Source organism: Gobio gobio (assembly GCF_949357685.1).
Source record: "Gobio gobio genome assembly, chromosome: 16".
In the NCBI taxonomy this organism is placed as follows: domain Eukaryota; kingdom Metazoa; phylum Chordata; class Actinopteri; order Cypriniformes; family Gobionidae; genus Gobio; species Gobio gobio.
In genome coordinates, this window is record NC_137109.1 from 4,496,620 (window position 1) to 4,523,695 (window position 27,076).

General features: G+C 41.7%; 2 protein-coding genes across 2 annotated transcripts; both read right to left on the minus strand.

The window, feature by feature from the left end:
- Positions 1–1,223: 1,223 nt before the first annotated feature.
- On the minus strand, positions 1,224–15,272 carry LOC307139844 (nuclear factor 7, brain-like). The gene is made up of 6 exons (XM_079838964.1): positions 14,416–15,272; positions 12,104–12,199; positions 11,759–11,989; positions 11,626–11,648; positions 11,425–11,543; positions 1,224–3,119 (listed from the first exon to the last, which is right to left on the minus strand). Exons 1-6 carry the CDS (start codon positions 14,809–14,811, stop codon positions 2,575–2,577), a joined length of 1,410 nt encoding a protein of 469 aa, XP_079695090.1. The 5' UTR covers positions 14,812–15,272; the 3' UTR covers positions 1,224–2,574.
- Positions 15,273–20,926: 5,654 nt separating this feature from the next.
- On the minus strand, positions 20,927–26,255 carry LOC307139836 (uncharacterized protein). Its single transcript, XM_079838955.1, has 2 exons — positions 25,639–26,255; positions 20,927–22,968 (listed from the first exon to the last, which is right to left on the minus strand). Exons 1-2 carry the CDS (start codon positions 26,032–26,034, stop codon positions 21,565–21,567), a joined length of 1,800 nt encoding a protein of 599 aa, XP_079695081.1. The 5' UTR covers positions 26,035–26,255; the 3' UTR covers positions 20,927–21,564.
- Positions 26,256–27,076: the final 821 nt, after the last annotated feature.

A 27,076-nucleotide genomic window follows, 5' to 3' on the forward strand; every position in this document is an offset into this window, starting at 1 on the left:
CTGTGATTGAATGCGTGAGCGAAACACTTCTCATATGTTTCATTTTTCTTGGGTGAGCAGTGCTCATCAAATTTGTGGTGTACCATGTGGTGTTCATTGAATACACACTCTCAAGAAGAAGTTAGGCTTGTTCGACTTGATGCAGCGATGCGCAGATCGATCGGCGGCTGACTTGAAGCAGTGCATGCTGGTTAGAAATGTTGTCTGACTTGAGACAGCGCTGACGCCACGTGACTGTGACGTATGGCATCAAAGTACAGCGAGAGCGATTCGAGAGCAGTCGGCTAATACACTAATGCTATAACGGTAAAACCTCTTTTTATGTAGTCGCGATGATATATTGTCATGTTTATCAAAATAAAACTGATTAAAAATGTAGACCGCACTTCATTGATAGTGTAGGCTTATATGTTGAACTTTATTCTTGTACAAAGAGACGCTGTATTAAGCAGTATATAAATTATAACATGACAATAATGTCTCTGAAACATCCGTGTATTGCCAAATATTGCATTTATTTCACTTCAGCTCAGGGCCGGCCCAAGCCCTTATGGGGCCCTAAGCAGAATTTTATTTGGGGGCCCCTCTGTGCCACCAATACGATTGACTATTGTCAATTCTTGATAATTCGCAAACCCAGTATAAATTGTATTAGTTGTAGTTGTGTTGGTTACATCATGTCTGCCTTTCATGTTTTTATCCTTATTCGGTTTTTAATTGTAACAGTAGCAAACCCACAAGACTGATCAGGCGTTAATATTCAAAGTCTTACAGTAAGTCTTACAATATTGTTTACACTGGGATATGTACTTTTTTTAAGTAGTCTCTTATGCTGAATATGCTCACTTTTCCCCAGGATTATTTGATGAATAAAAGGTTCAAAAGAACAGCATTTCTCTGAAATAGAAAGCTTTACAAAAAAATCCTAAAAACATTGTTCAACACTGATAATCATAGATGTTTGTTGAGCATCAAATCATCATATTAGAATGATTTGTGAAGAATCATATGACACTGAAGACTGGAGTAGCCTCATGATGATAAATGTAGCTTTGATCACAGGAATAAATTAAACTTTACTATACACTCACATAGAAAACAGCTGTTTTACATTATAATATTATTTTACAATATTTCTGTTTTTACTGTATTTTTAATCAAATAAATGCAGCCTTGGTGAGAAGAAGAGACTTATTTTAAAAACAAGAAATGTTGATTTCTTTCAAACATTAAACAGAGCTTTTATTTTGGCGGAAATAAAATTTTATTTTTTGTATTCCATTCGACTGTGTAGAAAGAACCTTTTTATTTTCTAAATAAAAACTTCCAAAATGTAGGCTACACAACTTATCATTTCAAGGGAGAAACTGGAAGCTATGCTGTCTACTCTGTCCAAAACACGTCAGACAATATATTCGCACTAAACCATATAGCGCATTCTCAAATCCATCCATTCACAAAAAGGTTAGCGGGCAACTGACGAGTGCGTTTTAGCGTCGATTTTTCCGCCCTTTGGACTTTGAACCCTGACTAACAAGCGAATAGTGTCCAGCCGATGGTGCCGAATCAATCTGTGCATATATTAGAAAACTTTTTGCAATTTATTGCAATAATTGGGCTTGGGCGTTGCGTTGCATTCTGGGACGTGGCGGCCATGTTGATGGCCTCGCGAATGTAAACATACAGCAAATCGAACGAGGAGAAGCAGAGTTGGGAGAAAGAAAAACTACGTTAAATTCCCGAAAAGGATGTGGAATTTACCGTGATACATTAAATAGGGAAGCCAGGGATCCCGAACCGGACCAACGGGTCCAGCAGCAGCAGCCGGAGTCAGAGGAGCTGCACTCAGAGATCCACACGCTTGTGATGAGACACGGAGGAGGCTGGCTGGATGTGTTGTTAGCAATGCCCTTTATTGCTTTCCCTGTCTTTTATTTCAAACAATTTCAACATTTCAACAATATTTCAACAACGGGGGTAAGAGACCTCAAATATCTGACTGAACAACGCAAACGTCATGACTCTACTGAGGTGACTGACTCTAATCAGAGAGTCATTGAGAAATTTGCTGCCCAGAAAGAAAGGAGAGCAAAATTTAAGTTCAAATAGTCAACATGCTAGTCTGTTGTGGCTGTTTTTTGTTGTTTTTCCTTTCCTCATTCAATTATATGTGGGAAATGAATGTGTAAAAAGATAAAAGTGAAGACACTGTACAATCTAAAGATCTTTCCAAATTCTGTAAATTTGTTCTGATGAACTAATCACTTTATCTACTAAATTTGTGCCCTTATGTCTTTTTGAAAACATTTTAAATCCTGCATAAATTTTTCATATGGTATTTTCATACAAGGTTATATTCATTTTGAAAAAAAGAAATTAACCTGCAATATGCCCTTTAAGTTCATGAGTGTAACTCTTTTCTGTATCCAGTGTAAAACATATTTATCAAAGGAAATGAGAAAATTCCAACAAAAATACACACTTGTGCCAAAATTGATTGAATAAGACACTTTGATTAGAGTGTTATTGAAGCATAATTTGCAAAACTGAATTAATCTGGAAGCAGAATCAGATTTAACTGTGATTTTCTGCTGTAATGATCAGTTTAACTGGTAAGATCCTCAGAGGAGAAGTTGTGCAGTAATTACATAAGAATGGAAACACAGTCTCTGTGAAGGACGTCCTGAATGTGTGTAAATGTGTGTTAGTGACAGGATCAGAGAATGACACTGTTCCTCTGTCATAGTCCAGCTGAACTCTCACACGCTGAAGCTTCACTTTAACAGGAAAGACAGTGAGGGATTGATCTGGGGATTCTGAGCCGTATTTGCTGTCCATGTACATCACACACCAGACATTAGACTTAAAGAAAACCTCTCCCTTCCTTTGGTTTGATGCTGTGGTTATTCCAAGACTCCAGCGTGTATTGTCCCCAACCTCCACATCCCAGCAGTGTGTTCCTGAGTTAAAGCCCTCAGATCCCAGGACACATGGACACCAGTCAATCCTCTCTGGATTATCAGGAAGTGTTTTATCTTCATCACTGAGCGACACACTGGTCAGATCAGACGAGAGTGTGAGATCAGGAGCTGCTGTGTTTGGATCTAGAGTCAACGGAGCTGCAAAGAGAAGAACATCAGATTACAGGAGGAAATATGATCAGAAATGTAAATATAAAACACATATAAAGACTTTGTTGAAAGAGATCATAAATCATAACAATGGTCTCTCAGTTTCTGTCAGAATGGATTGAGGCTTCAGGTTTAATATCAGTATTCAACTAGATAAAAAAGTTAGTCGAGACAAACTTTAAGTTGGCTTGAAAAAGACAGACCAGAAAGTTTGAAAAAGTTTGAAATAGTTTAAAGTTTGACATAGTTTGAAAAGTTTAAAGTTTGAAATAGTTTGAGTATTAGTTAGTAGTTTAGACCTGCTATGTGGTTGCTAGGGTACTCAGGTGGTTGCTGTGCGGTTGCTATACGGTTGCTAAGGTACTCAAGGTGGTTGATAAGGTATTGCTATGTGGTTGCTAGGGTGGTTGCTATGCTGTTGCTAAGGTACTTGGGGGGTGTGTGGTTGCTAGGGTGGTTGCTATGCGGTTGCTAAGGTATTTGGGGTGGTTGCTAGGGTACTCTGTGTGGTTGCTAGGGTCTTGCTATGTGGTTGCTAGGGTACTTGGGTGGTTGCTAAGGTCTTGCTATGTGGTTGCTAGGGTACTCAGGGTGGTTGCTAGGGTGTTGCTATGCGGTTGCTAGGGTATTCTGAGTGGTTGCTACGGTCTTGCTATGTGGTTGCTAGGGTACACTTGGTGTGGTAGCTATGGTGTTCTGGGTGGTTGCTATGCAGTTGCTAGGATGTTCTGTGGTTGCTAGGGTATTCTGGGTGGTTGCTATGGTGTTCTGGGTGGTTGCTATGATAGATAGATAGATAGATAGATAGATAGATAGATAGATAGATAGATAGATAGATAGATAGATAGATAGATAGATAGATAGATAGATAGATAGATAGATAGATAGATAGATAGATAGATAGATAGATAGATAGATAGAGAGTTTAATGAGTCTCTATGGTTTAGTTCATTGAATGTCAGTTGGAGTGAGTCTGGGCTTCAGTGTTTAGTTTTGAATTTTTGACAGTTGGACAGTTGGACCGAGTAATCAGCATTTTCAGGAAAAGCGTAAGTCCGATCAGTTAGAAAAGATATAGAAACTCGAGCCAGAACCGTCTGAAGGTCTGATACTGGACACGAATGACGCGAATAATGAAGTTTCCTTACTTTTTTATTTTTAGGCTATTTAGCTTTACGTTACCGTTGTAGCCGACTAGCGCTGACTTTGAATGTTTGACTGAATTGTTTGCTTTATTTCATGTATAGTTTATTATCAGTGTAGGGGAGTAGTTAAAGGGGTCATGAACTGGCTTTTTTAATTTTTTTATACTGATATCTGAGGTCAACTTATGGCGTTTATGTGGTTTTTACATTCAGAAACATCATAATGAATAAGTAATAGGCTATTTTCTGCCTTGGTTTTGAGGCTCTCTGAGAAACACTAGGATTTGATGGGCGTGTCGAACTGAAGACTTGAAAGTAAACGCCCACGGCTAGGATTGGATAATATTTGCATATTTAATGAGCTTCAGCTACCGTCTGTCCCAGGAATCGTCTAGGGGAAATGCTCAGAGAACTCGCAAAATATCAAACAAACACTAAATCTCTCTCACACACACACACATTTGTTTTTGTGAGATGTGGGGACATTCCATAGGCGTAATGGTTTTTATACCGTACAAACCGTATTTTCTATCCCCTTACACTGCCCTTGCCCCTAAACCTACCTATCACACACACACGCACACACACACACACACACACACACTGCCCCTGCCCCTAAACCTACCCATCACACACACACACACACACACACACACACACTGCCCCTGCCCCTAAACCTACCCACACACACACACACACACACACACACACACACACACACTGCCCCTGCCCCTAAACCTACCCATCACACACACACACACACACACACACACACACACACACACACACACACTGCCCCTGCCCCTAAACCTACCCATCACACACACACACACACTGCCCCTGCCCCTAAACCTACCCATCACACACACACACACACACACAAACACACACACACACACACACACACACACACACACACACACACACACACACACACACACACACACACACACACACACACACACACACACACACACACACACACACACACACACATACTGCTCCTGCCCCTAAACCTACCCATCACACACACACACACACACTGCCCCTGCCCCTAAACCTACCCATCACACACACACACACACACACACACACACTGCCCCTGCCCCTAAACCTACCCATCACACACACACACACACACACACACACACACACACATGTTTGGTTTTCATCTTTTATGGGGACTTTCCATAGGCGTAATGGTTTTTATACCGTACATACCGTATATTCTATCCCCCTACACTGCCCCTACCCCTAAACCTAACCCTCACAGGAGACATTCTGCAATTTTACATTTTCAAAAAACATCACTTAGTCTGATTTATAAGATGTTTTCCTCATGGGGACCTAAAAATGTCCCCACAAGGATGAGGATTTCGGATATTGCTATCTTTGTGGGGACATTTTGTCCCCATAACGTGATGATTACCAGTCCACACACACACACACACACACACACACACACACTGCCCCTGCCCCTAAACCTACCCATCACACACACACACACACACACACACAAACACTGCCCCTGCCCCTAAACCTACCCATCACACACACACACACACACACTGCCCCTGCCCCTAAACCTACCCATCACACACACACACACACACACACACACACTGCCCCTGCCCCTAAACCTACCCATCACACACACACACACACACACACACACACACACACACACACTGCCCCTGCCCCTAAACCTACCCACACACACACACACACACACACACACACACACACACACACACACTGCCCCTAAACCTACCCCTCACAGGAGACTGTGCAGTTCACTTTCTGTGAAAAAAAACTCATTCTGTGATTTATAAGCATTTTGAAAAGTGAGGACATGGGGAACGTCCTCATATTTCACCCTCTTTTTGTAATACCTATGTCATTATACACATTTTTGTCCTGATATTTCACAAAAACATGCCCACTCTCATGTGGGGAGACACACACACACACACTCAGGTGGAGACACACACTCGCACGGAGACACACACTCGCACGGAGACACACACACACACACACACACTCGGGCGGAGACACACACTCGCACGGAGACACACACACACACACACACACACACTCGGGCGGAGACACACACTCACACTCGCATGGAGACACACACACACTCGTGTGGAGACACATACACACACACTCGCGCGGAGACACACACACTCGCGCGGAGACACACAGATACACACACTTGCGCGGAGACACACACACACTTGCGCGGAGACACACACAGACACACACTCGCGCGGAGACACACACACTCGCGCAGAGACACACATAATGTTACAACAAGTCTCTCTACACATAATCACTACACAATCGTACACATATCAAACGATCTGTAACAATGCAATACTATCACGTATAAAAAACATGTTTTACTCACATAAGTGTGCTGCACCATTCGGATCCAATATAGAAGGCACAGCATTGCGTTTCAATCTCAATATGTCTGCAAATCCCCACGTGAGCTGGAACTTCATTAAAAATAAAGTTCAACCACATGATCCTAATATTAGGATCCGAGGGAAGCTTATGCAGCGACTGTGTTCTTCCACAACCAGGAATAGCGCAATATCGTGATATCCTCGGCATGTTTATTGCTGCTGGTTAGCACAATCCGACCAGCTCCATGAGTCGGTGGGCGGGGCTACTGAATTACACCTGCTTATTATTCTGTAGAGGCGGTGTTTCGTCGTGCGATGACGTAAAGGTGAAGCACAAGATCGTTTTCAGGGTCTGGTGTCTATAAAAGCTTTTCTTTGACTAACAAGAAAGTTTTCAGCTCTGAAACTCACAGGATATTCTTATATTTGCCATGACCTCTTATATATCAAAAGCTCAAGGGAAAGTTGATTTCTCAATTCATCACCCCTTTAACTACAAGTAGCTAAGCTACTAACTTATGAAGGGTCAAGGGTCAAGCCAAACATCACTTGTCTCTTCATCAGACACATATCCTTCAAGAATGATTTTATGATCAAATATCAAAATAAGAAATAATGATAATCAATGTATAACCATTTCCTACATTTACTAAATCAATTCACACATAACCTTTTATATTTAATCCTCTCTGTATTCAATGAGTGATTTTGATGATTGAAGTGTTTTTGCTGTGCTTTTGAATTCCTATTGTTGAGGTGCTGCTCTGATGTCTGGGTCAAGACGTGCTGGCAGGCAGATGCCCTTGGTGTAGTAATAACACTCCAGGGAGTCAAACGAGATCAGCATGTGTTAACTATATGTCTTCCTGAGGTGACCCCCCCCCCCCCGGGGTCATCCCTGTAACATCTGTGGGATTCTTTGGGGACTCAGGGAAAAATGTACCTCTTTGATATATCTTCTTTCTTTATAGAATAGAATAAAGTCACTTCTGAAGTAGAGTTAGTATCAGCATGTTTTGCAGATTCAGCTTTGTTGATAGTTAGTTAAGATGTCCCGACCTTGGTGGAAACTGGTATTCTCTGGAGTATTGTGTGTGTGCGTTGTATGATTTGTGCAGATCCAGTATTGGATATGGGCCTTCCTGCAGGCGATGCCAGACCTTTAGACGCTTTTCTGTGACCTCCGAGGTCACTGGAGACTAATCTGGGCCTGGGCGACATCAAGTCTACGCATTTTTAGTGATATATGCTTCTATCTGTCTACGTGTGGAAAGTTGCTTACGTTGCATGTTGTTAGAACCAATCAGAATCATTCCACAAGGCAGTAATGACGTGTCTAGACCTTGAAAACAGTATAACTGTTCAGAAAATTGTATGTACGTTAGACGGAGGCGGGGAGACTGTTAGAGGGAGCGCAGCCTACGAACTCCTCTGAAGCTGGCTTCTGCTGATGAAACTGCAAACTATTCTTCAGTAAATTTTCTTTAATTCATCTGACTCCTGACTCCTGGTCTTCATTTTTCACTACTGGTCCGGGGTCCTAAGCTGTTACCCCAACACTTAACAACATTTTTCAGTAGCTTGTCAGTAGCTCAGTTGCTTTTAAAACAATGTAGCTTTTCCAGTTGCTAACTACTTTTTCCAGCAAGTAGCGGTGTAGCGCGACCAAAAGCTACATTACGTTTTGTGTTTTGACGAGCCTGCAATGCATTGAATTGATTATCCTGCTATATATATATATATATATATGCATTTTTGTCTACTCCTGTGTATCAAAGTTGCTTATATTTTGTTCCTGCATTGATGGGACATGACATTTGTAGCGATTTTGCACTTGACAGTCAGTTTGAGATATAGGGCCCTATTTTAACGATCTGAAACGCAAGTGTCAAAGCGCGAAGCGCAAGTAACTTTGTGGGCGGGTCTCGGCGCTGTTGCTATTTTCCCGGCGGGATAAATGGCTCTTGCGCCCGGCGCAAATCTAAAATGGGTTGGTCTGAAGTAGCTTCATTATTCATAGGTGTGGTTTGGGCGTAACGTGAATAAACCAATCAGAGCGTCATCCAACATTCCCTGTAAAAGCAGGTGCGCAAGTTCCATTATGGATTGCTATTATTATGGCGTATTTACCAGGCGCACGCCAGGAGCGGTTCACAGCCGAGGATACTGATGTTCTTGTAAGAGCAGTGAAAGACAGAGAAGTTGTGTTGTATGGGGATGGGAGAAACCCACCCAAAATAGCGTCGGTTAAACAGGCGTGGGAGGAAATAGCCACAATTGTTTCATCAGATGGCATCCCCAGGACGTCGCACCAGTGCCGCAAGCGCTACAATGACATCAGAAGACGGGGAAAGTCCAAGCTTGCCAGCATCAATCGGGCACGCCGTGTAACGGGAGGTGGATCTGCCTCTACTCAGGACCTGACGCCAGCAGAGGACATCGCTGCGTCCACCCTCAACGATTTTTTTTTCCTGGTTCTTGACGGACAAACCAATTTGATAGATGTCCTTATATACATATATGTCTTGCCAGAAGTTGCCACTATTGGGCAAACAGGTCTTCTTAATTATTAGACTACAATTAGCCTGAATAATTTGTGAGCTAGATTTATGCCTATTTTTCCACATCTTCGTGGCACACCACAATGATTTCCGTCATCTCATGTGTTAATATTTTTTAGTGTAACAATTTATGATTTGCAAAAATAACTGTTGCATCTGTGTAGATTACATGAGCAAAGTGTATGCGCGTTGTGCACGCTATACATTATGGTCAAGCATGCGCCCTTAAAATAGCATAATGAACAACGCGCAACGCGCCACTGACTTTAGACTAGGTTTTTTTCTGGTCAGTGGCGCAATTGTTTAATGGAACAGCAAAATAGCTCCAGGGATTGTTTGCGTCGGAACACGCCTCCTTTTTTGCGCTGAACCGCCCAGGTAGCGCAAGTTCATTCACTAGTTTAGCGACGTGCTTCTGTGGAGGGAAAAGCGCGCTTTGCGCGGGTGCAAAATAGGAATGACACATGCGTCGGTGTACAAAGTCAATTGCGCTGGGTGCAAGATAGGGCCCATAGACTACATTTGAGTATTGTATATTTGGATAGTTTACAAAATAAAACTTTACTCTTATCATAATTGTATTGCATTGTTTTAAACCCCAAACATTTAACTTAAAACATTCTTCATTAACGATTATTCAGTTATTTGTAAATATGCATTTAATTGTAAAAAAATAAAAAATAAATAAAAGTAGTTTCGATGTAGCTAGCTACATTTTGGTAGTAACTTGTAGTGTATCTAACTACTTTTTCAGAAGGGTAGCTTGGCTGTAGTTGAACTACTTTCATGTTTAAGTAGCTTGTAGCTTGTCAAACTACTGTTTCAGAGTAGCTTCCCCAACACTGCTTATTATACCTTTTACTTCTACTTTTGTATTATTGATCATACATTGCATTTAACGAAAAGAGACTGGTTTGTATTTCATGTAATTTCATGTTATCACAGTGATAATTATATTGTCTGAACCAGATATTAAAGGATTAGTTCACTTTTAAATAAACTTTTGCTGATAATTTCCTCACCCCCATGTCATCCAAGATGTCCATGTCTTTCTTTCTGCAGTCGAAAAGAAATTAAGGTTTTGGATGAAAACATTCCAGGGGTTTTCTCCATTTAATGGACTTCAATGGGCTCCAAACGGTCCAAATACGAGCGTGGTCATAGATGTATACGTAGATGCCTCATTAGCGCCTGCACGGTCCAGTAGAATGAGGCATCTACTATCGATATATCTATGACCACGATCGTATTTGACCTCACTTTGCGGAAGTTATGGCGGAGCTCAGAGATGATCACGTTCGTCTGATAAGAGGTAAAATAATAGCATAAATACTGCTGGGTTTCTCGCAGAAACTGATCGTTTGGCTAGATAAGACCCTTATTCATCGTCTGATATCGTTTAAAGCTGCACTGAAACTGTCATTTGAACCTTGAACCGTTTGGAGCCCATTGAAGTCCATTATATGGAGGAAACCCCTGGACTGTTTTCATCCAAAACCTTAATTTCTTTTCGACTGCAGAAAGAAAGACATGGACATCTTGGATGACATGGGGGTGAGTAAATTATCAGCAAAAGTTTATTTTAAAGTGAACTAATTCTTTAATATACAGATTTTCTCCTCATTGTTGTCACTACTAGAGCAAGCTCCTGATTGGCTAACGTGGCGCGAATATCCGCCAAAGTTCAGATTTTTCAACTTGGGCGATTCGCGCCATTCACGCGTCAAACGCTCAATTCTCGCCGCCTCATTCGCGCGAATCGCACCGCAGAATGTCTATTCGCGTCTTTGCATTGACTTAACATGTAAATCACTCGAGCGAATCACGTCATTCGCGTCCGGTGTGAACGCAGCATTAGAGTCAGAAATTTAGAGTAAGAAAAATAATAATAATAATATTACGTTTAATCGGATTGGCCGATTAAATTTAATTAAATGGCTCTTCCAGGCCAACTTAATAAACACTATTGTATCCTAATACATAAGCAGAGACCATGAGGAACAGACTTCTGTAGTCATTATGAGTTCACTGTATGATCTGATGATCTTCTGAAATACAGTTCAGATTCACTCACAAATTCAAGAGATTATTAAATATATTTCTCTCAGATGTTAATGTTGTGTGTGTTTCTATCTGAAGGATGTTTTGCGCTGGTGTCAGATCTGCTGAGACTCACTGTGTTGGACAGTTTCCAGCATCTTCTTCCAGACTCTGAACGGCAGGTTACCCAGGTAACGGGACACATCAATCAAAGCTCCAGAACTCATCCGTGGATCCGGCTGTGAGATCTGGACTCTGGAGGAACATTCAGGAGTCAGAACTGCAGTGAATTTGAGTTCAGATCCACTGAGAGAAGAGATACGAGCAGCTCACTCACCTTTCCATTGAGACGCTAAAGTTCTGGAAAATATAGAGTTTGAAAACATGTTAATATCTTATCAAACACTCTCATTGTCAGTGAGTCTCAAGTTGTTTTCTGCTCAAAGAATGAAGCCAGATTGATTGGTCACCTTTAGAAACGAGACGTCATTGGCTTTCATCATCTCCTCCATGTCTCTGATTGTGTGTGAAAGAGCTGAGATGTGTGTGTTCATCTCCTCCAGCTTCTCCTTCATCATCTGCTTCTTCTGCTCCTCTTCCTCCCTCAGTGCAGTGATTGTAGCTTCTTCTTCGTCTCTGAGAAACTGATGAAGCTTCTCAAACTCTTCTTTAATCTGACGCTCTGTGTGCTCAGCTTGAGACTGAAATCACATCACATTCACTTCAGTCAGCTCTGTGTGAACACACACTCCACTAATGTCAATAATAAACTGTGTGTGTGAATGTTGAGTGTTTAACTCTTTACACATCCTCACCTCGATGTGTTGGATTGTTTTATCACACTTTCCTTTCATTTCTTCTCCATGTTTGAGCTTGTTTTGTAAGGACGTCAGCGCTGTATTAAATTCCTCCTACAGGTTAAGATGAAAATCTGTGAAACTTGTGAAGCTATAAGAGGTTTAAACATTGTGTGTCTGGATGTTTTTATTGTTATATAAATATTTTTATGATGAATGTGTTAATTTCAGAAGCATTTGTGGCTGCAAATGGCAGGACATATATTGAACATATGATGAACATCAAGAAATCATGTTTTCATCAAACAAATGTGGTTTTTGCAATGGCCAATTCTTTATTATTATATCCATGCAGTTGTAAATTTGTGGTTGATCAAATGCAAATACAGGAAGTGAAAGTTCACCATGCACATGAACTTTAACGCCATCCCATTCTTAATCCGTAGGGTTTAATATTGGGTTGGTGCAGCTCTAACATTCTCATTAAACTCTAACAGCTTCAGCTCTTCTGGCTTTCCTCAAGGTTTAGGAGTGTGTTTATGGGGATTCTTCTAGAAGCGCATTTGTGAGGTCAGGCACTGATGTTGGACGAGAAGGCCTGGCTCTCAGTCTCCGCTCTAATTCATCCCAAAGCTGTTCTATCGGGTTGAGGTCAGGACTCTGTGCAGGCCAGTCCAGTTCCTCCACACCAAACTCCTCATCCATGTCTTTATGGAGACGCTTTGTGCACTGGTCAGTCATGCTGGGACAGGAAGGGGCCGTCCCCAAATTGGTCCAACAAAGTTGGGAGCATGAAATTGTCCAAAATGTCTTGGTATGCTGAAGCATTAAGGGTTAAGGGATTTAAGAGGCCAAGCCCAACCCCTGAAAAACAACCCCACACCATAATCCCCCCTCCACCAAACTTTACACTTGGCACAATGCAGTCAGGCAAGTCCCGTTCTCCTGGCAACCGCCAAACCCAGACTCGTCCAAGGGATTGTCAGACAGAGAAGCGTGATTGGTCACTCAGAGAACATGTCTCCACTGCTCTAGAGTCCAGTGGCGGCGCGCTTTACCCCACTGCATCCCACGCTTTGCATTGCACTTGGTGATGTAAGGCTTGGATGAGCTGCTCGGCCATGGAAACCCATTCCCTGAAGCTCTACACACTGTTCTTGAGCTCATCTGAAGGCCACACAAGTTTGGAGGTCTGGAGCTCTTGACTCTGCAGAAAGTTGGCGACTTCTGTGACCCTCAGCATGTGCTGACCCCGCTCTTTGTGGCTGAGTTGCTGTTGTTCCCAATCGCTTCCACTTTGTTATAACACCACTTACAGTTGAGCGTGGAATATTTAGTAGTGAGGAAATGTCCTGAATGGACTTATTGCACAGGTGTCCACCGATCACGGTCCCACACTTGAGTTCTCTGAGCTCCTGAGAGCGGCCCATTCTCTCACTAATGTGTGTAGAAGCGAACACACACACACACACACACACTCCTGAGAGCGGCCCATTCTCTCACTAATGTGTGTAGAAGCGAACACACAAACACACACACACACACTCCTGAGAGCGGCCCATTCTCTCACTAATGTGTGTAGAAGCGAACACACACACACACACACACACACTCCTGAGAGCGGCCCATTCTCTCACTAATGTGTGTAGAAGCGAACACACACACACACACACACACACACACTCCTGAGAGCGGCCCATTCTCTCACTAATGTGTGTAGAAGCGAACACACACACACACACACACTCCTGAGAGCGGCCCATTCTCTCACTAATGTGTGTAGAAGCGAACACACACACACACACACACACACACACACACACACACTCCTGAGAGCGGCCCATTCTCTCACTAATGTGTGTAGAAGCGAACACACACACACACACACACACACTCCTGAGAGCGGCCCATTCTCTCACTAATGTGTGTAGAAGCGTCTGCAGGCCTAGAGCTTGAGTTATTCACCTGTGGCCATGAAGGGATTGAACACCTGAACTCAGTGATTTGGAGGAGCGTCACAATACTTTTGGCAATATAGTGTCTGTTAGTGTCAAACACTTTTGGTGTGTCTTGTAATAAATCACATATTATTATTGAATAAATATTAATAACCCATCTATTTTTTCCAAACATGTTTTGTGCCAATGCTGTTACATTCAAGATATGAACATCAGAGCAGTTGAAGCTTAGTGGAGAGTTTAATATCAGTAGTAAGTCATGGAGATTTAGTCTCAGCAAAAGTAAATAGGCTACTAGTCTATTGTACACACAAATAGTACTGTGTGTTTATCACTGTATTTAGCACATGAGATGAGAGACATTTGTCTTACCTTGTGAGATGAAACCACTTCACTGATGGGTCTGAATGTGTGTTTGGTGTGTTTCTCTGAGTCTCTGCACACTAAACACACAGGCTGTTTGTCCTCCAGACAGAAGAGTTTGAGTTTCTCACTGTGTAAACTGCAGATCTCCTCAGACTCTGATGAACGCCTCTCATTTCTCTCCTTTATCAATGAATCACACAAGTTTTTTAACTCTAGATTAACTGGCGGTTCATATTTTGAGGATCTTCTCCTGCAGACGGGACACTCCTGAGTTTCCTTAGTTTTCCAGAACTGTTGTAGACACTCTTTACAAATACTGTGACTACAGGACAGAAAAACAGGAACCTTGAAGATTTCATAGCAAATAGGACAAGTAGGAACTTCAACAGATTTTGAATCCATTTCCTCGTCTTGTAAAAGATCCAATAATCCACAATTTACTTTCACTTTCTAAACTTTGCTTTGAAAAGTTAACAACTATTACAATCGCAATCTAATCTGGGTAAATTCATAAATACACAAAAGTCCTAATATAATGTCCTCCTCTGTTCTTCTCAACACTGACTCGTTTTAGCTTTCAGTAAAAGTGAAAGGTAGAAATAATATGACTAGTCACTTCCTGATAGGTTTTGTAAGAGGGTGGAGTTTCTGGGGTTACATAAACCACTAAAACTAGTCACAAGCTAGTCTTTTTTTTCTTCTTCTTCTTTATAACTGTTCATAACTTTAAGCCAGTCACATAAACATGTACATTGGCATAATTTGATACCAAAAACAAAACAAAACCGATTGTCCTTTGATGAACTGCTAGTGTGTCATACTATAAGACTGTCTCCTCCTCCAGCTGCAGTGCTCATGATCTCCACTAGGGGGCTCTCCTCCCGACTCTTGTGCTATCTTATCATGGACTACATTACCCATAACCCACTGCATGGACTCATTATGCTTGATTATATTCAGCTGTCTCATTACCTTGTTAACTGTAACAGAATTGCTCTGAGACAGAAGGTTGAGAATCAAAATGCAGCTTTAATGAAGGGTAATCTACAATCGTAAGCAAAACAGGCAACAGGTGATACTCAGGTAATCAGTCCAAACAGGCAAACAAGGCAGGAGAGACAGGCAAAAGGGTAATCCACGGGACAGGCAAGAAATCCAAACCCAAGAGACAAGAAACCAGGGAGAATGCTCAGAAATGCAGTGTTACAACAAACAATGACCCAACTCTCTGACTCTGACACTCACACTTCTTCTACTCCAGACACTTCTCTGAAACGCCACAAGGTGGCGCGAGTTTCAAACCCGAAGCGTCACTCAGACCGAACCAATGACGTATTACTCACAAACCGAGGCCTCGTTTGTCATTGGTCACCAATTTATTATTAATTCATTCCATAGTTTTGGTTTTGGTGATATGTTTTGTACAGTAATTAAAACCCTTTAGAATAATAGAAGCTTCCCACTGGATGTGACAGCGCGGTTTAATAATGGTGTCCGGGTCTGGGAGTAAACACAACTCCTAAGCTTGTGCGTTATCCACTGGCCATGCTGCGTAGCTCAAAGTAAACTAGTGAAAGAACTGAAAACTGTGCTATTTGTTCTCTATTTGTTGTAACTGACAGAGAAATCGCTTCAGATGATTCAGAGACAGAGCGGTCCGAACAAATCCGAATCGCACATAGTGTTCGTCAAAGTGGACATGAGCCCTTTATAGTAGAGCTACCTCTCTAATACAATCCAGATATTCAGCATGATCCCATCTTCATGCGTTTTTAAAGGATTGTGTTGCTTTTGTGTCTATTCTTTTATTCTGACAATAGACAAAGACACATAAAATATGATTACAGTATACTTTAACTATTGTACATGTCCTCAGCTCAGTGTAGGGACCATGTGGTTTTTCTCTTATTCACACTTTTTAGGGACCCTGTTACTACTGTCAATAATAAACTATTTTGAAAGGTAAAACACAGAAATGACTGCAAATATAATTAGGCTACATCATTCTTTAATTATTGCACTTCATCCTTTGAATGCATTAATACATCAATTGAATAAGAAAATAATTTAAACAATTATTACACATTTTAATACCACAAGGTAACTAGAGATTATGGATTCAGCCTCTTATGAGGACTCCTGAACAGCAAATATGGATGATTATACAAAATGACCATGTTATCATTGCTTTAAAATGCACACTAATTTGATTTAAATGCATATATGATATTTTTAAATACTATAATTTGTACTATTTTACAACTTTCTGAGATCATCTCATAAAATGCTATTGTGGTTTTGTTACACAGAAACATGAAATATGTATCGTGAACAGCATTTTACACATGAATGTATGAATTAAATTGACTTCAAAGAGCCTTTGCGTTGTTGGTTACTGTACCATGTTGAAGTTATGGACTCAGTCTGGCAATAGCCGTCATATTGTTGGCCCATTTGCTAAATTCCAGACAGTTTTACTGTAGTATATTTAGGTTATGGACCAATGTATTTGACAGATATGACAATAACAGCCATTGCACTGTTGGTCCAGTTAGAGGCGCTGTATCACAGGGGTCTTTATGGGTGCTTTGAAAGTTGCACTAGGACCTTATGTCCAGTGCTTGTGAAGATACAAAACGAATAACCGTACCTTTAAAAAGGTACACAATTGGTCCTTAGGGTACAGTTATACCATTGTTTCCTCACTTAGAGCAGGTCAAGTTCAGTCCTAGAGAGCCGCTGTCCTGCAGAGTTTGACTCCAACCCTGAGAGACGTCTATAGAAGATCTTATTGAGAATTAACAGAGGTCTAGATGTTTTTTTTTATTGTTTGGTCACCATTATGGAGATCAGTGTTGCATTTAGTTGGCCAGTTTAACTCTTGGCTTTTCATGTGAGTTTGTGGTTTTTGATAGTGTTAACAAAACACATAATCTGTTAAAATCAGAAGAAGCTATAAAAAAAAATTGTCAGGAAGAAAAATGTTTGACTAAAGTCATCACTGACTAATAATATTAATAAATAATATTCACCAACAATACTTTGTTGCCACGGATCAGACATTCTGAATTCTTGGGGAAAAGTTTAGACGCACACAGATATCAAGAATCAGCATATGAATCTCAACAATGGTGACATACTTAATGCTGCAATGCATGCTGGGAGCCATGAGTTTATACTGTGGTGGCTTAGTAGGAGCTAAACTCTGCAGGACATCAGCTCTCTAGGACCGAACTTGCCTACCCCTGAATTAGAGGTACAAAAATATAGCCTTGAGGGTCCCACCCCAGTGACGGCCACTCATACCTTAAAAGATACAATTTTGTACTTTTTTTTGTGAGTGAACATGTTTGTTTAGGTAGCAACGTGTTTTAACCCTCAGAGCCCGACGGCATTGCCCACGACGTCACACGGCACCTCCGATAAATATCTATATTATTTCATGAAACTTTTATCGATTTTCTTACCGTTTTTTCCAGCAGAAAGCTAACGAGCTAGCCATCACGGGGGTGTCTTTGGTGTCTTTGTAGCCTTTACAGAAGGTTTTCTATCCAGCCTGGAACATGTGCATCTTTTTGGAGTTGTTCAGCAATAAATCAAAACGCTTACATCCAAGATATATCCACTTGATGTCCATAATTTATAAATTTTCCGTCATTTTTGCCGCTAGCGCGATGCTAGCTGCCATTTTGGATGAGGGTTTGACCAATGACAGGCTGATCCGTCATCCACGTTGGTGTGTGTCATTACGCATGAACCACAGCTCTTTTATTGTGAAGAGAGAGAGACGCACGGCTAGTGTTGAGGATAGAGAGAGAGAGAGACGCGCTGCAGTTTTTAGTAGTTTTGTGGACAAAGTTTGAGGAAAAAGTTTGAGAAGAAAGTTTGAGGAGAAGTTCCTGAAAGGAGCTGTTTTGAGGCTTGGCACCAGTAAATATCCAAAATCCAAAGAGGCCAAAAGCGCCTGGACTTTTTTTGAAAAAAAAAAAAGAGGTGTGTCAATTGTCTGTGCACAACAGGGTTGATGTTTTACAAGCTTTTTTAGTAAATAACACCAGGCGGAAAATTAATTGTAAAAATACCCTTAGGTCTTAAAGGGTTAAAAATAAAATGAAATATTTCTAATATCTTTTCAATGGACAACAAAAAATCTTGTTTGAAATAACAGATTTAATAATGACTCAAAAAAAAAAGAGATGCCCAAAAATTCAGAACACTATCTACAGAATATATTGTAGGCCTAGACTGAGCAATTTATTCACGTTTAATGCTGGAAAAATATGCCTAGATGTATTTTAATGTGCAGTATACACAATACACTGGGTCTAATTCTGAATCCCACAATGCAGTGCATCTGTCTTTACCTTCCACATTAGAGAAAACCAGCCAATAAGTTGGACACGCTTCAGTTTTGACATTTAAGCGAGAACTTGTTTGCACATATGAATCAAAATTCAGAGTTCAGAGGCGTCGAAAGCCTCTAGCAGGCCTTTTGTGTCCAAGTCGTGACTTTTCCAGAAGCGTCATTACATTTCCCACAGAATAATGATGTCATTGACGAGCCTGAATCAAACCAGCGACGCGCTGAATGACATGTGAGCACATACAGACGCACTTTATTGCCTTTCCCAAGCGTCCCGGCGTCATTGTGTCCTGTAAAAGGATCTTTCCCACTGAGACTAGCATCTTCCCCCGTTCCGTCTCCCACTGTTCCGCTGTGGATTCTTGACCATGCCTGAAGCATCACCATAGCAACGTTTACAAGTTGGGAGTGACTGTGTCAAGAGATGCGGATGAGGGGACGGGGGCCTTGAGTGCAGCGAGGGCCACGAAACAATGAGCTGTTAATGAGCACTGCCATAAGAGGAGGGGTCGGGACCTTCTGCTTCACTCGCCCACCCTGACCTTACAGTCACTGATAGAGTGAGTCGAGAAACAAACATGGCTGCTATATTACCCCCAATATGAAACCACAAAATCAGTGTTTTATTACGGATTGGTGATATTTACACTGCAAAGAGTTATGGGCTTGACAAAGCCAGCACACTGATCTATTATTTAAGCTCATTATTATTATTCTTAGCAACAGTCTCTCCTAGAGCTTTAACTCTACAGCCTGCTCTGACTCGGGTCGCTGTATCTTTTCTAACTGCTACGATTTTCGTTAAACAGACGATCAAAACTAAGTCTCAGACTTTCATTGAGGGGGTCAAAACTTTTGAACAACAAGACTAGAGTACTTAATCTGTCTATCATTATCAAAGCCTGACGGCTATCATAGAAATGTTTGAAACATGCAAGCAATGTGCTAAATGTACTAGCAACGTGCTAAATCATGCAGAATCATGTAAGAAACAAACTAATCATGCTAAATCATGCAATCAACATATTAAATCATGTTAGAAGCATTCTAATCACGCTAACAGTATGCTAGCAATGTGTTAATTCTTGCTAGCAATGTGCTAAATGTACTAGCAATGTGTTAAATCATGCGTAATCACGTGAGAAACATACTAATCATGCTAAATCATGCAAGCAACATGTTAAATCATGTTAGAAGCATGCTAATCATGCTAACAGAATGCTAGAAATGTGTTAAAACATGATAGAAATGTGCTAAATTTACTAGCAATGTGCTAAATCATGCAGAAACACGTAAGAAACATACTAATCATGCTAAATCATGCAATTAACATGTTAAATCATGTTAGAAGCATTCTAATCACGCTAACAGTATGCTAGCAATGTGTTAATTCTTGCTAGCAATGTGCTAAATGTACTAGCAATGTGTTAAATCATGCGTAATCACGCAAGAAACATACTAAATCATGCAAGCAACATGTTAAATCATGTTAGAAGCATGCTAATCATGCTAACAGAATGCTAGAAATGTGTTAAAACATGATAGAAATGTGCTAAATTTACTAGCAATGTGCTAAATCATGCAGAAACACGTAAGAAACATACTAATCATGCTAAATCATGCAAACAACATGTTAAATCATGTTAGAAGCATGCTAATCATGCTAACAGTATGCTAGCAATGTGTTAATTCTAGCTAGCAATGTGCTAAATGTACTAGCAATGTGCTAAATCATGCGGAATCACATAAACATACTAATCATGTTAGAAGCATGTTAACAGTATAATAGCAATGTGCTAAATCATGCGGAACCATGTAAGAAACATACTAATCATGCAAGCAACATGTTAAATCATGTTAGAAGCATGCTAATCATTCTAACAACATGTTAGCAATGTGTTAAAACATGCTAGCAATGTGTTAATAATGTAAACATGATAAATCATGTTAGCAAAAAATGCTAGCAATGTGTTAATTCTTGCTAACAAGTTAAAACATGCTAGCAACATGCTAAACCATGCTGACAACATGTTAAAACATGCCAGCAACTCAGTTTTAACTCATGCTACCAAAACATGAAAAGATTTTAATCTTAACAACATGGTAATTCAGGGTTTATTCCAAAATTTGTATAATTGCAAGATTTTTTTTTTTCACAAGAAAAGTCAGAATTGAAACACAATATCTGAACAGTCAATTCATCCTTTATTTCAAAATTCTTATTTACAAATACAAATATTACAAAGGTTTTTGATTCTGTTAATTTAACATTTGACACACACACACACATACGCATGTACAGCAGAATAACACAGAGACCTGCCAGCATTGGATCTCGCTCATCTGTAAAGTGCATCGAAGAAACTCAACATGTACAAAACTCCTCATCACACAGGCTTTGGGATCTTGAATTATTACATATTAGTTTTGCCTACTCATTTTGTACCTGCAAGTCAATCTGTCCTGAATCAACGGGTGAGTTAAAACCAACCGGACCAGAGGTCACATGAGTGTTTGTTTACTGCGGCCAGCTCGATTCGCTTCGACAGTCTAACGTTGCAAACAAAACACACGTTTTGAAAGGCGGCTCTGGCAGGAGCTCACGATGTGCGCTGTTCCCTGCACAGAGCACTCAGAGGTAGAGACAGTCCTGAAATGAGAGGCGAAACTCACAGTGACCTGAAAGTAGCGGTCACTCCTCTTGGATCCATTACAGCGCCTGTGGACTGTCCACTCCGAATCAATGGCGCCTTTATGTAGAGACTCACGAAGAGAGCTCAAGAAACCGGGTGTTATCTCCACATGGGTTGGGCGGCGGGTCTGGGAATCTTCGGGCCTGGGATTCTGGAGCCGGGGGTCTTGCTTGTCTTAGCTTTGGCTGCACTTATGATGGCCGTGCGGATTGTCTTAGCGGTCGTAGCCGCGGTGGGACTGTGTATGGGGTGTGGAGCCGGGGAGTTGGGCGCTAGCCGTTTGGACACGCGAAGTGGCGATCCCCTCACAAACTGCTCGCGCCGCTTGTCCTCGTCCTGCCTCGACCTCTCCGGAGCGTGACCCTTCGGCTTCCCCGCATCTGACGGGGCGTTTACCTTCTGCCGCGCGCCGCTATTGCGCTTGAGTTCATTTTGGACACTGGTGAAGCGAGACATTAGCGATGTGCGCGATACGCGACTAGCTGACAAGCTATCGGCCGAGGTCGGCTCTGCCTTCGTGGGCACCCTTGGGATCCCGCTATAGTTGGACGGCGCTCCTCGGGGTACCAGATGTCTTTTGCTCTGTCCGCGCGTGGGCGACTTTAGCAGACGCGAATCGTCCTTCGCATGGGGCGAGCCTGCGCCATCTCGCTCCTCGGCTTCCCGCTCTTTCTTCCACTTGGAGCAGTGATTGGTCGCTGGTCGTGTCGCGGTTGGCGAAAGACTCTCGTAGGAGCGCAGGCCCTTCACTAGCGTGTGGCACTCCAGCGTCTCTCCGACGCGCGGGTAAATGACGCCGCACGGCTCCTGAGAGAGAAGGGGACTAGATTCAGCAGGCGGGGTCGCTTTTACCCATGAAGAAGTGTTCGTCTGTGGTGCCGCTCCTCTTTGGGACGCTTTGCCACTTACACAATCCTTCTTCTCAGCATCCGCCGGGGCATCTGGCATCTGCGTCAGCCTTTCAGAGGCGTCTTGAACCAGCTTCTCAACTTTCAAAACATTGTTAGGGGATAGTCCTGTGAGCGGCAAGACATTCACTGCCCCCTGCTGATGTGACGCGATACTTGTTTGTCCCAAAGCAACAAAAGCGTCATCTCTGGGGACTGTCCTTGTGTTCAACCTACAGTTGCTTCTCATGGTGTTCGGGGAGTCCATTGCATCTCGATGAAGGCTTAAACACGGAGCCTGTTTGAGCTCGTCCTCATCGTTCTTATGCAGTGAATGTCTGGTGAGCGCGGAGTCTCTGCTGAGGGCTGAGTTTGGTTGCTGTTGGACGTCAGGTGTGATGTTCCTCTCACTGGAGCGGAGGAAGTACTGAGAGAGTCTGCGGAGGCTGCGGCGGCTGCCCGTGTAGCTTAAGCTCCTCTGTAGCGCGTGCTCCAGCTCGTCCGATTCGCGCTCCGCTTCCAGGCCGGTGCACAGAGCCAGGGAACGCCGCTTTTGCACATTCTCTCGCTCGCGTGCCACGCGCCGCTGCTCTTGTAACTCCCTGTCTGTGTTTTCCTGTTAGGAAACAAGTCAGAATTGTAAACTTCTTTTCTAAAACTGACTGTTTCAATGAATGGGGTGAATAAAGTGTTCATGGAAGATTTTTCATGTATAAAAATGTTTAATACATGCAAGTAAATATAGTGTAGATCACCACATATTGTTCATGGAGATAGTATTACATTTTATTAAGTAAAATGCATGCCTTTATTTGGCCTTTTACATTTTATTTTAGCCTAATAACATGCCTTTTATTGACATTATATGTATCTTTTTAATATTTTTTTTTAAGATGCTATACATTAAACATTTTAAATTTCACATTTAGCATTTGAATGACTTTATGGTTGAAATTATGGTTCTTCTGATTGGAAGAAAAATCTTGAAATATGATTGGCATTTACTGATTTAATGAAGTTTTTTTATATAGAACCTTGTATAAAAGGACGTCAGCGCTGTATTAAATTCCTCCTACAGGTTAAGATGAAAATCTGTGAAATTTATGAAGCTATAAGAGGTTTAAACATTGTGTGTCTGGATGTGTTTATTGTTATATTAATATTTTTATGCTGAATGTGTTAATCTCAGAAGCATTTGTGCCTGAAAATAGCAGGACATATATTGAACATATGATGAACATCAAGAAATCATGTTTTTACCAAACAAATGTGATTTTTGCAATGGCCAATTCTTAATTATTATATCCATGCAGTTGTAAATTTGTGGTTGATCAAATGCAAATACAGGAAGTGAAAGTTCACTATATTGCCAAAAGTGTTGGGACGCCTGCCTTTACATGCACATGAACTTTAATGACATCCCATTCTTAATCCGTAGGCTTCAGCTCTTCTGGGAAGGCTTTCCTCAAGGTTTAGGAGTGTGTTTATGGGGATTCTTCTAGAAGCGCATTTGTGAGGTCAGGCACTGATGTTGGACGAGAAGGCCTGGCTCTCAGTCTCCGCTCTAATTCATCCCAAAGGTGTTCAATCAGGTTGAGGTCAGGACTCTGTGCAGGCCAGTCCAGTTCCTCCACACCAAACTCCTCATCATGTCTTTATGGAGAGACGCTTTGTGCACTGGTCAGTCATGTTGGGACAGGAAGGGGCCGTCCCAAACTGTTCCCACAAAGTTGGGTGCATGAAATTGTCCAAAATGTCTTGGTATGCTGAAGCATTAAGAGTTCCTTTCACTGGAACAAAGGGGCGAAGCACAACTCCTGAAAAACAACCCCACACTATAACACCCCTCCACCAAACTTTACACTTTGGCACAATGCAGTCAGGCAAGTCCCGTTCTCCTGGCAACCACCAAACCCAGACTCGTCCATGGGATTGTCAGACAGAGAAGCGTGATTGGTCACTCAGAGAACACGTCTCCACTGCTCTAGAGTCCAGTGGCGGCGCGCTTTACCCCACTGCATCCCACGCTTTGCATTGCACTTGGTGATGTAAGGCTTGGATGAGCTGCTCGGCCATGGAAACCCATTCCCTGAAGCTCTACACACTGTTCTTGAGCTCATCTGAAGGACACACAGGAGTTTGGAGGTCTGGAGCTCTTGACTCTGCAGAAAGTTGGCGACTTCTGTGACCCTCAGCATGCGCTGACCCCACTCTATGATTTTACTATCACTTCGTGGCTGAATTGCTTCCACTTTGTTATAATCCCACTAACAGTTGAGCGTGGAATATTTAGTAGTGAGGAAATTTCCTGAATGGACTTATTGCACAGGTGTCCACCGATCACGGCCCCACGCTTGAGTTCTCTGAGCTCCTGAGAGCGGCCCATTCTCTCACTAATGTGTGTAGAAGCGAACACACACACACACACACACACACACACACACACACACACACACACACACACACTCCTGAGAGCGGCCCATTCTCTCACTAATGTGTGTAGAAGCGAACACACACACACACACACACACACACACTCCTGAGAGCGGCCCATTCTCTCACTAATGTGTGTAGAAGCGAACACACACACACACACACTCCTGAGAGCGGCCCATTCTCTCACTAATGTGTGTAGAAGCAAACACACACACACACACACACACTCCTGAGAGCGGCACATTCTCTCACTAATGTGTGTAGAAGCGAACACACACACACACACACTCCTGAGAGCGGCCCATTCTCTCACTAATGTGTGTAGAAGCAAACACACACACACACACACACACTCCTGAGAGCGGCACATTCTCTCACTAATGTGTGTAGAAGCAAACACGCACACACACACACTCCTGAGAGCGGTCCATTCTCTCACTAATGTGTGTAGAAGCGTCTGCAGGCCTAGAGCTTGAGTTATTCACCTGTGGCCATGAAGGGATTGAACACCTGAACTCAATGATTTGGAGGAGCGTCGCAATACTTTTGGCAAAATAGTGTATGTTAGTATCAAACACTTTTGGTGTGTCTTGTAATGAATCACATATTATTATTGAAAATATATTAATAACCCATCTATTTTTTCCCGACATGTTTTGTGCCAATGCTGTTACATTCAGGATATGAACATCAGAGCAGTTGAAGCTTAGTGGAGAGTTTTATATCAGTAGTAAGTCATGGAGATTTAGTCTGAGCAAAAGTAAATAGGCTACTAGTCTATTGTACACACAAATAGTACTGTGTGTTTATCACTGTATTTAGCACATGAGATGAGAGACATTTGTCTTACCTTGTAAGATGAAACCACTTCACTGATGGGTCTGAATGTGTGTTTGGTGTGTTTCTCTGAGTCTCTGCACACTAAACACACAGGCTGTTTGTCCTCCAGACAGAAGAGTTTGAGTTTCTCACTGTGTAAACTGCAGATCTCCTCAGACTCTGATGAACGCCTCTCATTTCTCTCCTTTATCAATGAATCACACAAGTTTTTTAACTCTAGATTAACTGGCGGTTCACCTTTTGAGGATCTTCTCCTGCAGACGGGACACTCCTGAGTTTCCTTAGTTTTCCAGAACTGTTGTAGACACTCTTTACAAATACTGTGACTACAGGACAAAAAAACAGGAATCTTGAAGATTTCATAGCAAATAGGACAAGTAGGAACTTCAACAGATTTTGAATCCATTTCCTTGTCTTGTAAAAGATCCAATAATCTACAATTCGCTTTCACTTTCTAAACTTTGCTTTGAAAAGTAAATAACCATTACAAAAAATCTAATTCAGAAACACACAATAATCCTAATATAATGTCCTCCTCTGTTCTTCACAACTGACTCGTTTTAGCTTTCAGTAAAAATGAAAGGTAGAAATAAAAGACTAGTCACTTCCTGATTGTTTTATAAAAGGGCAGTATTTCTGGTGAACTTTTGGACCTTCTGGGGCCGGTTACATAAACCACTAAAACTAGTCATAAGTTAGTCTTTTTTTTTTCTTTAAGACTGTTCATAACTTTAAGTCACATAAACATGTACATTGGCATAATTTGATACCAAAAACTAAACTGATTGTCCTTTGATGAACTGCTAGTGTGTCATACTATAAGACTGTCTCCTCCTCCAGCTGGAGTGCTCATGATCTCCACTAGGGGGCTCTCCTCCCGACTCTTGTGCTATCTTATCATGGACTACATTACCCATAACCCACTGCCTGGACTCATTATGCTTGATTATATTCAGCTGTCTCATTACCTTGTTAACTCTGCTTATTCTTTCAACGTTTCCCTTTCATACCCTGTGGAGAAATCATGTGTGTCCACTTACAGGTGTCGTGATATGAACTCTGACACTATTGAGGATTGTTGTATTGTGTTTAATGAGGTCGCCTCTTCAAACTTGTATTATAAAAGTTCACCTTTGCACCTTTGATCTATTTTGACCTCACTCCCCGGAAGTTATGGCGGAGCTCAGAGATGATCGCGTTTCTCCTGTTAAGAGGTAAAATAATAGCATAAATACTGCTGGGTTTCTCGCAGAAACTGATGGTTTGGCTACACTGTTAGACATTTATAAGAGATTTTACAGTAACTTACTGGCAACACTGTTGCCAGTAAGTTACTGTATTTGAGATTTACAGTACAAGAACCGCATTTCAGTTTACAGTAACTACATGTTACTGTAATTTTGTAATACAGTACCGTTACTGTAAACCTTGGTTAACAGTGCATTAAT

What these genes read in the sequence shown, in the direction of transcription:
- LOC307139844 (XM_079838964.1), bottom strand. Translation starts at nt 14,811, where the DNA reads ATGGATTCAAAATCTGTTGAAGTTCCTACTTGTCCTATTTGCTATGAA. An exon ending in ATGACGTCTCGTTTCTAAAG is followed by an intron (nt 11,649 to 11,758) that starts GTGACCAATCAA and finishes TATATTTTCCAG; the next exon opens with AACTTTAGCGTCTCAATGGA. An exon ending in GCTGGAAACTGTCCAACACA is followed by an intron (nt 3,120 to 11,424) that starts GTGAGTCTCAGC and finishes TTCTCTTTGCAG; the next exon opens with CTCCGTTGACTCTAGATCCA.
- LOC307139836 (XM_079838955.1), bottom strand. Translation starts at nt 26,034, where the DNA reads ATGGATTCAAAATCTGTTGAAGTTCCTACTTGTCCTATTTGCTATGAA. An exon ending in AAGTGGTTTCATCTTACAAG is followed by an intron (nt 22,969 to 25,638) that starts GTAAGACAAATG and finishes GTTTCCTAACAG; the next exon opens with GAAAACACAGACAGGGAGTT.